Below are 16,139 nucleotides of genomic sequence, written 5' to 3' on the forward strand. Positions count from 1 at the left end.
TTTATCAATTGGTGTATACACGTAAAGCTTGAAGAAAAAAAAACAAAAAAACAAAACATCAATCATTGACACAAAAAAAAAATTCTTTCCAACATTAACAGAAATGCTTCCAAACATGAAGCAAAAAAATAATAACCACACATATCATTAGCACAAAATTTAATAATCCTGAATAAGCCTACCTGTACATTTATTAAATAGGCTGAATATTATACAAATGAATATAAAATACAAAACATAATATGATTCAGATTATACTTCCCACACAAGAATAAAATATAAGGTGATATACCATTTTCAATATTCTTAAGATGCTTTATCCTAGTGTGGTAACCCAAAAAATTGAAGCAATTTATACAAGGATCACTTTGTCTGTGCAGAGGCAGACTACGTAAAATATGTTATACGTTCCAACAAAAGGTGATAACAAGCTCTCGGACCTGGAAGTACCGCCGACGCCCCGCGCAGATGTGCACTCTGTCAGCTGTCGACTGTGCCTAGGCTACCGCGCCTCCGTCCACCCCGCAAGCCGTCCAACTAAAAACACAAACTACGCTACAAGAGGATAAAAGACCCAAAGTTCATCGCTACACACCAACATGTAAAAAAAAAAATGGCTCCACGCGCCGTCAAGAGTCGCGAACGTTCCAAACAACGTGGACACGCTAAACAAATCGTCACGTGAACCAATGATTTTTTCTTTAGGAGACTCAAAATTCACCTACCGCTCCCCACACACGAAAACTGAGGTGCAACGCTCACCGAATTAATATTGCGTACGTATTTACATTTCTGTTTCAGCCCGAGATAAAAATAAATCTCGCACGGCCATAAATCAACAGATTTTCATTCTTTGATACCATAAATAAAGAGTTTAAAGAAAAATTACGAACCCTACTATTAAGGGAAGGTAGCCTATTTAAGGTGTTTTAATTATACAAACATATAAACAATAAAATGACAACATAATGTATGTCAAAGTGCTTAAGGCATACATGGTTACAATGGACCAGTATCTTATAGATAAGAGAATTGGCATCGTATCGGTCCGTCAAAATATTTTAGCTGAGATTTGACGTTTAAATTTCATAAAAAAAAAATAACTGTAAATTAACATACAGTTGCAAAAAAAAAATTTTCCTGCCAAAAAATTTATGATATAAATTTTCAACAGCTGACACAGTGAGTTCACAAAATAACAAATTTTATTTTAAAAATAGTCATGAAGCACATGTGTAGCGAAAATAAATATATCATGTGAAATTCAATAATTTCAACAATATTACATTCACAATACATGTCTTTTTTATATTTCAAATGTATCAAAATTCTACCAACTACACAAACAAATTCTTTTACGTAATATCATACAACATAAAAACTCACGAATATAACAGATTTATTCAAATATTTGAATACTCCGCTGTCACCATGGGCTTCTTGAAAAATTTCTTGCAATTTTATTTTCCATTAAAAACTAACAATTTCAACACATCAGTTTATCAACAAACAGACTCGTCTTAAAAATGATTGTGTTACGGCGACACCGTAAAATTACGGCATTCCTGCAAGATACAAGGTAACAAACTGTTTCAATATTCCTAAAACTTAGTTAACATACTAGCATACAAGAGACGCTTTTACTAGCGTCTCTTGTGACGGAACAAGCATCGCTCGCTTCCGCGTTTCTTATATAAGTACAACATTCGAATCAGTTATAAAATCTTCAGCATCTGAAAAAAAATGGAGGCAACCACTAGAATACGAGGCAATAAAATTTTTGTGGGGTGTCTCGTGTTTTTAGGCTGAACTAATCTGATTGGCAAGTCTGTTTCAATCCTAGTTTCAACAACACATAGTCCTCCTGACACCAGCGCCCCTACTAGACATCGTCACACCCCATAGCGAACCCTGAGCCCCTAGCTAGAACATGGGCCTCCCAACGTTATCAGATTGTCCCGTCAGCAGGGACTTCCAACGTCAGCACGGACTCTTGCCTCCCAACATCAGCAGTCCTACCAACATCCGCAGGGACTCCCAACATCAGCAGGGACTCCCAACGTCAGCAGTCCTCCCAACATTAGCAGGTCCTCCCAACATGAGCAGGGACTCCCAACATTAGCAGGTCCTCCCATCAGTAGGGCCTCCCAACATTAGCAGGTCCTCCCATCAGCAGGGCCTCCCAACGTCAGCAGGGACTCCCAACGTCAGCAGGGACTCCCAACGTCAGCAGGGACTCCCAACGTCAGCAGGGACTCCCAACGTCAGCAGGGACTCCCAACATTAGCAGGTCCTCTCGTCTGTAGGGACTCCCTACGTCAGTAGGGACTCCCAACATCAGCAGTTCTCCCAACACAAGCACGTCCTAACATTGGCAGGGACTTTGCCTCCCAACGACAGCCAGGTCTTCTGGATGTCAGCAGGACCTTCCAGCCTCAGCAGACTCCACAGCGGATCCCGCCGCCGCCGGCTAGCACGTGGTCTCGCGCGGCAGGTCGCACGACGCGGGCTCGCCCGACGGCCCGCCGTCGGCCGCGGGGTCCGGTGGAGGGTCTGGTGGCTAGAGCAGCTTCTCCGTGACGGAGCTGGTGGTGGCGGAACTGACGGTGTGCTCCGACTCCTCGCCGGCCGGCAGTAGCTGTCAGTTGAGCAGCTCCACGCTCACAAACTGCTTCAGGCGCTCCAGGTACTGGGAGTAGAGCTCCACGTCGTTGTGGCCGGCCCCCTGGAAACACACGGCTCCCGTCGGGTTCCTCTTCCCCGACAACACAGCGCACTGCGACGGAGCGACCACGTTCCCCCACCAACAGCAGAAGAAAAAACTTTTATTTAACAACTAACATGTGTTCCACAGTGCTACAATATGGAGTGGAGATCCCTAGATCGTTCATGTCTCAAGCGTGAAGACGAAGGTGTGCAGGAGTAACACCTAGGGACAGATTGAGACAGCAAGGAAAATAATTGTCCTCGGAATTGATTAACAGGTGAGATGTTTTCTTTCCCCCAAGATAAGAAGAACCGAAGATAATCGAGATCGGAAGACGTTCCGAGCCTCGCTGAGGAGGAGGCTCCCGTGCTGCCGCTGTACAAGACCAGAAGACTTGACAGCTGTATTTCAAACGCTACTCTATTATTAAACTTCCATTTTATATTTTAATACATATCTCTTAAGGACTGGGCTAATATTTTTAAATCTTCATGATACGCATGTCTCTTTGGAATTGCAGGGTCAATGATAAACGTAAATATATTTAGGATTACATTCGTACAGTACCCTGGAACATTGTTTACTACTATTTTCGACTTATTAAAACTACCATTTATATAATGATATTTTTCATATGTTTACATTTTTATTTATGTCACGTAAATTTTCTGTTTTGCTTATGAATCTAATTGTTTACATTTATACGACTCTGAGTTTGTTTATTTCTTTCATATGAATTTATTTCACATCATATTTTCCAATTTTCGTTTTTACAACATTTTCAAATGTCATGATGTCGGCGGCACGGCGTTCAATGGTTTCCAACGGTTTGAGTGTTTGAGCGTTAGGCCTGTTGCATCATGGGAATTGGAATGCTGGGGTCCATGGTCTTAAAGTAAGTTTGTGTTACATGCACTGTGTCTGTCTGTACCAGGACCAAAACATTGAAATTTTGTGGTTTTCGCACACAAATTTGTGTGCAACCAACAACCCAAGGAATAAAGTTGTGTTGGTGACAATTCTTCAAGTGAATTTCGTCTGTGCTACGCTGTAAAGTGCCTTTTCAGTGGACCGTGTAATCTTCAGCATCCAAGGTAGGCCATCAAGGAAAATTGTTGATAGAGGTGTGATGTACATTTTAGTTAAGTACAAGTTTTCAGGGGTGAAAAGCCTGAATTTTCCCTGAAATTTGCTTTGTACTTATGAAATTGACAAATTTTTAATAATTCAGTGATTCTAATCAGTGCAATTACGTATTGTAAGACCAGTGGTCTAGGATTTCATCAAAGACTCACAAATTAGACTGAGTTTTAACCAGGGTATTTAAGTTATTTTTCTGATTTAACCCCCCCCCCCCCCCCCCCCATAATATAATATATTGTCCTTTGAAACTATAAATAATTTTCCAAGTGAGGACTCTTGTTTTATGGTATAGGTATTTTATTAATTAATAAGGAAAATATATGTGACAAGTTTGTCACTTGGTACTACAATGTGTGTATTATTTAGTATTATTTAATTTTTATTAATAAGTCCAGAGTCAAGTAATATTTAATGTTTAATCTATTTTATTGTTTCCGAAAGACTAATATGTTAAGAAAGATTATCACTTATTTAGTTGTAAAATAAGTATTGGTAATTTTCGCTACAGTGTTAATACAGTGAGTGACCAATAGTATAAGTATTTTTAGTACTATTTTGTTACAGTTAGTATTTAATAAAATGACGTGCACATTAATATTCCAGTATATAATAAAATCAACATGATAGGCATGCATTTTCAAATCAAAAATAGTGTCTATAGCAAATATTTGCCAAGCCCAATATTTAATTTACGGCATTAATTAAATTGCCAGCACCTAAATTAATGTAGTGCATCTCAGCTAATATTAAACATTTTTTATCAACTTCTGACAGTCATGCATGGCAACAACTGTAAAAAAAAATTCAACTTAAACACATCCTTAAAAGCCTTTTCCAGCTGCAAACATACTACCACAATAACTTCTATATTTTTAATGCCTTCTGGACCAAAAGTAAACAAACTAAAGTTCAGCAAGAGTTCAAAAAGGATTCAGATCAGCCGGGACACACCGTATGCACGCTGTACGTAATGCTACGTTGCGTGCGTCCCTCAAGGCTAGCTTTCTCGGCCATTACGTTAAATCTTGAGAAATAATCAGTATAATATCTTTTTTTTTACTATTTGAATGACTCTGTGACAAGCTACACAAAAAATTCAGTGCATCCCAGTAGGTATACAGTGCATACCAGAATACAGTGCTCCATGACTGGTTTGCATTTTCCAGTTGATCCGTTCACCGATTCTCTTAAATTTCATTTAACGATGAAAATGGGTTGTCAACTGCACACGTGAATTTGTGACGGAGAAAAGCAAAATGGTTTTAAGACATCCAGTTTGGTAACCAATGCATCTACGTCCAGGGTTCGGCAGACGCGCTGCGCAAGCACTACAGACTAAGACAGACTACAAGGCGCGGGGCGCGGGGCACGTACGTCCACCCAGAGGGGCTCGACGGCGCGCGGACACCTCTCGTAGATGGCCAGGCCGTGCGAGAAGTCTATCACCTCGTCCTCCGTGCCGTGGATCACCAGCACGGGCGAGGTCACCTTCGGCACCTTGTCGATGCTGCAACACACGGCCACGCGCCTCGCACACACTCGCACGGACACTGAGGCGGCCACCGTGGCTAGCTGCGTCTTGGCTTCTGGGCTGGAGCTACTGGAGCTATGCTATCGAGAAGGAGGGCGGGTAGAATCCTCGTGGCCAGGAGAAAGGGGGAGCGAATGGCTGGATTAAAATTCTTTTTTAATGCACGTGTTTACCCTGATAGTCGGACAAGCATTACAAGACTAGTTGCTAATAAAATCCACCTGGAAAAACTACAAGTTATAAAATACACGCACATCATGTGTTTACAGTTACGACCACAGTATAACATTTTTTTTAAACTGTGGGGGGGGGGGGGGGATGGTTTGAAAAAAAAAATGGGTGCGTGTAATTATGTACGCGTGAGAAATTATACTTCTTTGGCATCATTAAAAAATAGTTTTTAATTGCATGCAAATAATTAATTACAATAAAATAATAAAAGGGCTGGAAAAAGATATCAACACATTCAATAAAGTTCAGTATAAATTTGAAAAATTAAATAAATAAAATTTAGAGAATAATAAATATATATATGACATAATTTGTACTAAATATTATAAGATTCTTAATTTTAAATATTTATTATTGATTATTTAATATTTTAAAAGAAAATAAATAAATTTAATAATAAATTCAAAAATTTAATTTAAGTTTATTCATTTTTTAAATATTTATTATTTTCTTAATTTAATATTAACTTTACATTTTTATCATAAGGTTTTCATTAAATTTTTTCATTTATTTTTATAAATATTTATTTATTCAATTTAATAATAAATATTAATAATTAATATTTTAATTTGATGTTCAATTTCAATTTTTATCATAAATCTTTTATTAAATGTTTTATTAAATTTATTTCTTTATTTTGTAAATATTAAATAACCAATAATAAATATTTAACATTAATAATTTTTAGTATTAATTATATTATATATTTTAATTTATATCAATAAATAATACATACGGATAGTTAACGTCAATTATATTGGAGCAATTGAAAAAGTATAAAGGCACAATTTTTTTTACTAATATTTACGAATAGTAAATAATATTAATCAAAATATTCAATTTAAATAACTACTGAATATAACTTATTAGAACATATATAATGTGCACTTGTATGAAACTAAAACACGTGTTGTGAATGTAGAAACTAGAAACATGTGGATAAATATTATAAATATGAAAAAAGTTATCAGAGGCGACGAGTGTGCCAACATACACGTCTAATAGAGGTTCTATTTCTATTTTGTTGGTAGCTTTTTTTCGATTCTTAATGACCGGTTTAACAGGCAGCTTCAACCTATTAATTTTGTGTTACAGTGATGCGCGTGCATCTTAAAATTTCACTCTCATCATTTTTTCATAACGCGCCTAAAGAAGTATAACTCCAAAAATTAAGTAATGGAGCCATTTCCGTGAAAACGACGGCGTTCCTGATGTTTCGCCTCTTCAACGGCAATGCACACCATTTCTCTCACGGACACGACCCAAGCCCAGAAGCTACAATAACACAGTTGGCAACTCTGGCTACAAAAGCCTACGATCTAGGACCACTCTATTTGGGCAGCTAAAAAATCTGAAGACCTAACAGTCTCACAAAGTTTAGATTTTGTGAAATTATACTTTTCAACTGAGCAGAAACTGTCATTTTGCTGGTATATAACACTCGTTTGTTGGCTGATCTAATGTTCCATCACAACAAAAAAGGCATAAAAACAGTAAAACTACTGGGAAGGGGAAAGGGAGTGTATAGTCTATACTAAGGAAAAACTCTTCAAAATACAAATGGACCCACTTGAGAATTGTACAAGGGGGTTAAATGACGACACAAGCTTGACTCCACCGGGAATTAACCCCAGGTCACCTCCTTGGTGCGAGCACTCTAACCTCTCGATCATCGTAAACACCCCCCCCCCCCCCCTTTTTTTCTTTTCCATGTTCACCTAAAATAGTCTTAGCTAACACATTTAAACATACTAAATGGCAGAGATTTGGAAAAAAAACACGTAAGAGCAATGTTTAAACTATAACAGCTTTCATAAAGAACGAGGAAAATTTTGCCACCTACAGAGTGAGATCATCTTCATCTTATATTTAGTAATATAATCTGCCAGGGAAATAAAACAAAACCAACATTATATATATAATATATATATATATAATATATATATTATATATATAAAGCAGAATATCTCATTGTTATCAAATATCCTCCCCTCACCCTATTAAAAAATACTTTTCGCCTGGTTTTTGCTCTCAAGAAGTTATGTTCTACTTTCAATTATTTCCTCAAAAAAGAACGAAAAATTACTTCAAGTTCAACTTGTAAAGAGCGGCCTCCATGAGTGGTCTAGCATTAATTTTTTTTTGGTGATACGTCAGAATCCCTCCCAATCTTATCAGCACAAACATAAGAACCCCAGCTTTTTCGACTGAGTTGCCTGATTGCCATCACAGATAGCACGGCTGCAGGGCTCTCGTTAAATAAACACGCAAACAAATATTTCATTATCTAAAACCACCTATGGTTCTGCTGTGAGTGTAGCCAACCAGCAAACTCTAAATATTAGGAATAAAAGTAAGAAAATGCACTAAACACAGTTAATAACTATACCTATGTTTGTATTTTTTTTTATTGATTGTAACACAAATATTCATTCACTGTAAAACAGTCACTGTTGGTGCCTTCTTACCATTACAAAGAGTCACTTCTACAAATTAAGGCCAGTTATTAAATTCATCATAGCTCGTAGCATTTATAAGTATATAAAATTTTCTATAATTTTTTGTCACATTGTATTTTTGTATAAATGACTTTTCCATCGAGGTAAGATTATACCGCGAGTAGAGATAAAACTAACAATAAAATACATTTCATAATCCCAATGTAAAACTTATTACTATTTTATTTCTTTGTTTTGTAATTAAGTAAACTTTAGACTATAGAATTTTTTTTATTTTTCTTGCTTTTTATAAATATGCCAGAAATGACAAAAAAATATCAATTCTGTGAATAAAATTTTTAGCACACTAGTCTAGTAAATAAAAGCAGTTGGTATTTGATTCTAATCAGCAAAGATGGCTAAAAAATTACGTACAGTACAGTGAAATCTCACAAGAAAATTAAATTTGGATTTTCATTACAGTACCTAGGTAGTTTAAGGATTTTTAATTCACATTTGTAATTTTCCAAAAAGACAGTACGGTACTAATAAAAAAGGGAAATATTATTAAGATTCAATTGTAAAATATAAAACAAAGCTATCTTTATTCTACTTGTCCTACATTTCCGCCAAACTTGTATGATGCGCTAAAAATATTCAACTAGCTGCGATAAAAATTAACTAACCTAAACCCTAGTCGCTTGTAAAGCAATCAGCTAGTAAGTTAATATCTGCTGGGGCATATGCCCAGGAACCAGGTCCTAGGTGAAGACCACGAGAGATAGTTGCGGCCGCAGATAACGAGAAGCCATATTAGCTTGTGGTTAGGGCGGCCGACCAACAAACAGGAAGGAAGCCACTCAAGTGCTTACGGGCTATTGAAATACACAACTCAGCGAATAAAGTGCTCGTACATAATATATATATCAGAGTTGTAAAAACCAGATTTCTTAATAACAATAATAATAATAATAATAATAATAATATTAATAATAAAAACCACACACACCCACCACCACCAAACAACCTGTTTTTTATTTTTGTTCAAACAAACTTTTTTTTATTACATTAGTTATTTTAGTTCCCAGCATGTTCAAATGAAGGCCATTTAACCTCCCGCTCTCTGCCACTCATGTTGAACCAGAAAAGTTATATCATCAAAGAACTGAAGCCCCGGCAATATCTGCACATCTGACCGGGACTTAACCACAGAAGAGGAATTTACAGCACAGTCGGGGATTTTCCACAGAATAGGAATTTTTTAAAAAAAATAATAATTTTTTTTACTGTCTACAATTCACTAATTAATTTAAGTTTACAGGAACATTTAGCTGGCAATAATTATATTAATCAACAGGAAGAAAGCATAGGAAATCAAGTATTTTGTTTTTAAAGAACTTTAATACAGCAAGGAAAAAAAAAAGTTTCCTTCAAATTCACTGGTAGCTTGTACCTGGCTCACATGAGGAATAAATATATACTATTGTTTTCCTATTTCTCGACTGAACTTAAAAAAAAAAAGATCAATTTTTCTGGGACAAGTTTTGATTCTGGACGAACTGTACGAAAAGGGTCGATGCGTTAGCATCCTCACGAGTGTTTCTGTCCGCCTGCTTATCAGTTAACTGCTGCCCCCCCCCCCCTTCCCGCTCCCCGCACGTCTGTAACGACCAACTCCTCTTCGTTCTGGTTCCCCTCCAATCTGCTCCACTTCCCTTCCTCCCACACCACAGTCTTTCCGGGATGTTCTCGGCTCCGTCCCCACATCACCACACGCCAGATTCCATCTCCACTCGGCCATCCGAGCCAGGGCCGCAACTGGGGGGGGGGGGGGGGGGGGGCAAGCGGGGCATACGCCCCGGGCGCAAAGCTGTGGGGGCGCCGAAATCGCTTGCATTGTAATTCCTTCCTACTACAACTGGTAACTGGTAAAAAGTTATTTAAAAATGCATGCCAGGAATGTCTAATCTGATTTACAATACAACGTCTCAACATAGCACCATTTTTCCGTGGGAGGTATGGTGTGGTATGTGCATAAAAGAGGGGGGGGGGGAGGGGGGGGCGCATGAATCCATTCATGCCCCGGGTGCCAGAGACTCTAGTTGTGGCCCTGATCTGAGCACACTCACATTATAAACCAAGTAACAAATAATACATAGTTTAAATATAGCGGTGAAAAATCCAAAAAAATAAAAAAAATGTGATGAAACAATATCCAGAAATCTGGCCTATTTCTTTTATTTATACTTCTTTAGGGGTGTTACGAAATAATGATGAGTGAATTTTTACAATGCGAGCGTTACCATACAACAAAAACTGACAGAATAAAAAAAGGGATACATAAAAACAATATATATATATATATATAAATGCTTTTAAATAATGTACTTTAGTGATAGATATCTAATACCTACTGGTCCGCAAAATAAAAAAATATTTACTGCGAATAATGGTGATAGAAATTGTGATTATAAACTTTTTTTCAAGAGTATTTATGTAAGTGAGGTTATGTTCTCACATATATAATTTATTTGCAATTTAAATTATTACACTATTATCTTAATTAATTAGAATAAACATTCAGCGTATTTATTGATGTGCATTATTAATAAAAACTTATATACATTATTTTCATAAATAAAATAATTTTATAGGTACACATGTTTATATTAATATTGAATAGAATATTTATATATATTTGTTTTTGATTTAACAACCTTATTCATAATATCACTCCAGTTCTTTTTAGTAATTTATTTCTATTAATTATTTGCATGCAAAATTACAAGTTTTTTTTATCACGCCAAGTAAGTACAACTTCTAACGTGCGTGCATAAGTTTATGCAAACAATTTTTAAAAATATTTTATTTGAGTGCGAAGTGCCGGCTAACACCGCGACCCGCACCGACAACGGTCACGAGCAGGGAGTTGGAGGGGGGCAGTGCATGTCGAGAGAGGGGCAGACACCACCCTGGGAGACCCTGGGACACCATCCGCGGCGCAGACGGCTAGGATCACCCCCGCGACCCCTCGAGTGCCAGCCAGACTCACTCACTACACGGTTCGCGCCCTCTTGTGCCATCAAACCTGCGTCCAGGACCATAGAGAGAGAAACCAAGGACCCTTGAGGCAACATATTATCAGGCCCCCCCCCCCCCCCGACAAACCCCACAAAAAATATCTAAAGACTGTAAACATTAGCACTGCCATAACTATGAGCACTATCTGTGCATATCACATTACTGGAGAGTCTTTCCAAGAATTCTATTAATATACATGTGATATTCATCTTATCAGGGCAAACCTAAACAATTTAACAGTTTTGAAATTCAACCGGAGTCCCTGGGAGCCTGAGCTCCAAGGATTTTGCTCTCTCTCCCCCTTTTTTATTCCCCCACTCCTTGGTTGGCCTGTCTGTGTCAGTTTATGTATGTTTTTAATTTTTTTTTTCAACGTGCTTCAAACATCTTGTCCAACGCAAGGTCATTAGCGACAGATTAAGTTGAACAACAAAATTAAAGGGAATTCAGAAAGGAATGGACAGCAAGTATTTTTGCCCGGGGTGACGCAGGGCAAAAACGTGAAACCTGAGCTCGATAATTGTTCCGTAACACGTATCAAAGTCTATCCCTTGTTCGTATGGCATGATTCTGTACGCATTGACCCTGAGTTGAATTACATCAGGTCTTGTGGAAAGTTTTTTTTTGTGTATTTAACTATTGATTATAATTCATTTTCATGTCATAAGTTTTTTGTTGTGTCCAGGATCTTTTGATGTACTAAATTAAAACAGCAAGCATCATGTAGCACACGATCAGGCCATCAATATCAAGGGATAAAATTGGATAGGCTACGTGATTCGGAACAAAATATTTTTACCTTTATTCCTGTGCCGTAAATTTGTAGGGTTACTGCTTGAAACATTAAACATGCATATAAATTTTCCCACAAGCGACTAATAGAAAGATAGGTTTTACCGATTCTATTTCGATGCACTTTTTTTTACTTTTAAATACTAGGTACATGGTTTCACCATATATAATCCTTCATGTTCCAATGATTAAATAAGTTATGGGGTACATTCACATACATTCATACTGATAGAAAAAAACCTTTAAGTAGCTAGTTTGTCCTTTATAAATCTCATTACTAGCTTTAATTTAGACAATCAATATCATTAAGTTTTAACTCTACCCTTCATCTTGCGCATGCCACACAATACAAAACTAACAAATACTAAGCTTAAAATCAAGGTACATAGTTGTTCAAGGAAGGGAACATGAGAAAACCAATTAATTATAGGGCATTAAGATATTACAAGTAATTATAGACTCTGAAATGATTCTATTCCCCAATATTTGTTTATGTTATCGCAAACATCCCACCACTTTCTTGTCCGTACAAGGATATTCAGCTCCACATTCACAACACTTTCTGCACATGCCAGAATATTGTTGAAAATACACTAATGCAACTTCATGAGATTTCAGATATTTTGGAATTAATAATATTAATAGTTTTAACTATTTCATTTCCATTTTTCCCCCCAATGATTTTATATTGATATTTCTTTATTCAAAATTTTGCTAAATATAATTTTTAATTTGTACTGTAAATGTACACTATTATCTCAGGTTTTTTTAAATCCTTACTTTGTTATCTTCTGAAAGTAGCAACATTTGATTGGAAGTACCAAACTTTTAATTTAGTTTGTAAAGGCAGTACTAATAATGGTGCATTTTATGCTAATTTACGATACAATGTCTGTGTGAATCTGTGTGATATTTTGAAGTTATTTTAGTATTTCACTGTATTGACGGCAAGTTGCATTACAAACAATTAATGTGCGCACATGCCATGCTGATTCATTATACCTCTGAAAGAGGATAGATTTTGGGTTCACCTTGCGATCCTGTTTTGTTTTTTAATTATGTATCATTTTTCCTTTTGTATTTCTGTTGTTAACAGTCTGCAATTATTACACAAACAATTAGCAATTTTTTCCCCCCCTTAGAGAAGGTTACTACTACCCTCAACAACCAGATTGGTGTGTAAAATTTACCAAACCATAAGGGGAAAACATACACTGCCTCGAGTTTTATTATGAATTGTGTTCAAGACAGCTATGGGTACCACTACAGTGTTGGGATTGGCAGTTTAGTTACCTAGGAAAGGCATCAAAGAACCACGTCCTCTTCGTGTTGGGAAAAGCCACTCTCATGCCAGACATGAGCGGGGAGTGGAGTATCACCGCTCCTACTTCGTACCGCGATGCAAGGTCCACCGTGGGCACTGTCCCAATGCTCTGGCCGTACAGGATAATGTTCTCTGGAGAAATTCCGTACCTCGTGCGAAGCGCATGCCACGCAGCGTCTATGTCTGCGTACAAATTCTTCTCGGATGGCTTGCCAGTGCTCACACCATACCCTGAATAATCATAGCTGAATATGTTGCAATTTATCCGCGACCCCAGGCCCAGGTAGAAGCTGCTCATCTGGCCCAAATCTACGGCGTTGCCGTGCGAGAATAAAATGGTAAACCGCGCGTTCGTGCTACATCTGACGAACAAACACGCAATGCGATTTCCCCGAGAGGTCCGTGTGAAAAAACCTTCAATGTTCTCTTTCTCGCGATCCGAATACTGCCATTCCGCGCGTTCCGTCAGATTCAAGCTAAATTTCGATCCAGTCTCGTCTGCTTGGAAATTGTACGTGGATTCGGGTGGCAAAAACGCCAGTTTGGCAGCAATCCGTGTTGGACATGGAGGACAACAAAACAAACAGCACAATTCACTTAAACTCAGGCCGTTCATAATGAACTACTGCCTCACTGTAAAAAAACAAGCCTGAAATATTTCCACCTTCAACACTTGGTAATAAGTCAGCGCCCATTCGCATTGACAAAAACAATAACTCTTGAGTCATCGGACATTTGAGTCAGCCATAGCAAACTGTACATTTCGATTCACATAACATCTAACATGGACTCGTGAACGTGGCTTATGTCCGTACAGCCAGAAATACGGAAAGAAAACACAAGGAAAATGTCTATTCCTTTCCGCAAATTCACTTACATTTCACGCATATTTTAAATATTTATTAATAAATCATACTTATCGTAAAAAGTGACTACATTAGAAGCTAAAAAGTCATTAATGAATTTGCACTTATATTCAAAAGTCAAACGAAATTGATTAAAACAGTTAATTTGTGTAGATACCGACATTTCAATAATATATTTATCCTTAAACTTGTGTTAGTTATTTAAAATGATTAGTTACAAAATTATTGGTGGTTGTTACTAAGGAGAAAGTTTCAGGGTAAAGATAATAACCAAATGGAAGATAATGAGAGATTTCAGAGTTTGAGATTTCAACCGCTAGGTTAAAGTGACAGGAATTAATTTTGTTTTGGATGCTGTTGAATGAAATCACAGAATAGAAAATAGTTATTGTTGTTATGAATCCTGTGTTTACATTCGTTATTGCTTGAGGATGTCAGAAGCCACCAAAGAAAAGAGACGGCACGAAGAATCAGACAAAGATGATTCTTCAGATTCCTGGGTGGGTCCATTACCTTCTGAAGCTGCAAAACCTAAGAAGAAGAAAGGTACGAAAAAAAATAACCTTGCTAAACATAATTTTTAAAATTAAATTTCAAACACTGGGTTAAAAATGGATTGAATTGAAATGCAGTTGGGCGTCAGAGTAGTGGCAGAAAGGTTTCACTTTACCTTATTAAACTTCCGCATATCTGCAGTGAGGCCCACTCAAGTTCTGCAACCCCTGCGCGTCTCTCCCTGCACCCCCCCCCCCTCCCTCACCGACACCACGTGCCCCTCACATATCCTGCTGACATCCCCATATACTGGAGCCACGTACTCCTGCACTGCCCTAACCCGGGTGGCGTCGGTTAAAAACCCCGCCGACGATAGCAGAGTTCCTAGTTGTTTCCGACGGAACTTGATCGCCGGGTGGTTCATGTGACCCTCTAACGACATGGTAGTCCGAATCTCCCTGGTGCGAATACATTGGTCAACTTGTACTTTTGGTTCCAATCTGGGCGATATTCGTATAGCACGGCTTTTCCGTTTAAAGTAACAATAAAACTCTTAAAATTTTGTCTTTATATTCCTACTTGTTTCAGAGAAATCACATTTTTGTTGCTTACATTACAATTCCTGTACACTTACATGGCTGCAGTCATTTTTTTCTCTAATCTACACCTCAACCAAAGCAATGTAATCAGAATTATTTTAATTGAAACTTCACACATTGTTTCTGTAATTCATTCTGGGATAATTGTATTGAACAACCTTTACAATATATAGACTATAAATGTTAACTTCGGAACAAAAACAACTTTGTATTACATAATAGCCATACTTGTGTCCTAAACAAGTTACTTCGCTCTATATGTAAATGTTAACTTTGGAACAAAAACAACTTTGTATTACATGATAGCCATACTTGTGTCCTAAACAAGTTACTTAGCTCTATAGGTAACTCTTGTATAATTTTCAGGACTTTGTGTTAATGAATGTGAATATTTGTGTTAACGAGGACTTGCTGTGTGCTGTGCAGTGTTGGCTCATGAGCAGTTGTACCTGGACCACCTGCCGTGCGCGGAGTCCTACGAGCGGAGCTTCATGCACCGGGACGTGGTGACCCACGTCGTCGTCACCAAGTGAGTGGCCCCGCCGTCCCCCGTCCACCACCTCTCCTCTTCTCCGTGCTGTCACGCCCGGAACACTGTGGAAGTAGTGCTTGGCCGTGCCCGATGACGGTTGGTACAGCTGGACTCGTGATGATCCGTCGCGTCCATCCGTCGCCCGTCCGTCCTTCAGCAAGTGAGAGGTTCACAATGATCTGCCCGTCCGTCAAATAATTTTCTGTTTCGTAAATGCTCACAGACTAGAAGGCTTAAATAGTGGTGAAAATTTATCTTCTATAGATATATTAGACTGACAATCATGAAAGTTAAGCACCTAATAAATTGTTTGACTCATTTTTTATTGCTCGATATTTCGGTTGTTAAAAATATGTTCAGATTTAAGTTGAACACATTTTATATTAAAGCAGCCAAATAA

The 16,139-nt window shown here is 37.7% G+C and overlaps 2 protein-coding genes across 2 annotated transcripts in view; one reads left to right on the plus strand and one right to left on the minus strand.

The window, feature by feature from the left end:
- LOC134540373 (alpha/beta hydrolase domain-containing protein 17B) lies at nt 1–14,340 on the minus strand. Its single transcript, XM_063383060.1, has 3 exons — nt 13,217–14,340; nt 5,225–5,357; nt 1–2,725 (listed from the first exon to the last, which is right to left on the minus strand). The coding sequence occupies exons 1-3, from the start codon at nt 13,861–13,863 to the stop codon at nt 2,642–2,644; spliced, it is 864 nt and encodes a 287-aa protein (XP_063239130.1). The 5' UTR covers nt 13,864–14,340; the 3' UTR covers nt 1–2,641.
- LOC134540372 (peptidylprolyl isomerase domain and WD repeat-containing protein 1) overlaps nt 14,220–16,139 on the plus strand; it is a 15,441-nt gene continuing 13,521 nt past the window's right edge. Inside the window, exons 1-2 of the mRNA XM_063383059.1 lie at nt 14,220–14,659; nt 15,634–15,736. Coding sequence (XP_063239129.1) covers nt 14,545–14,659; nt 15,634–15,736 — 218 coding nt within the window. The 5' untranslated portion in view covers nt 14,220–14,544. The remainder of the gene's footprint in view (nt 14,660–15,633; nt 15,737–16,139) is intronic.

Source organism: Bacillus rossius, chromosome 16 (assembly GCF_032445375.1).
Source record: "Bacillus rossius redtenbacheri isolate Brsri chromosome 16, Brsri_v3, whole genome shotgun sequence".
NCBI classification, from domain to species: domain Eukaryota; kingdom Metazoa; phylum Arthropoda; class Insecta; order Phasmatodea; family Bacillidae; genus Bacillus; species Bacillus rossius.

Excerpts from the sequence above, each read along its gene's own strand:
- LOC134540373 (XM_063383060.1), bottom strand. The coding sequence starts at position 13,863 with ATGAACGGCCTGAGTTTAAGTGAATTGTGCTGTTTGTTTTGTTGTCCT. Across the intron at positions 5,358-13,216 it reads TTCTTTGATGCCTTTCCTAG|CATCGACAAGGTGCCGAAGG; the intron begins GTAACTAAACTG and ends CGTGTGTTGCAG. Across the intron at positions 2,726-5,224 it reads TCGAGCCCCTCTGGGTGGAC|GGGGCCGGCCACAACGACGT; the intron begins GTACGTGCCCCG and ends GTGTGTTTCCAG.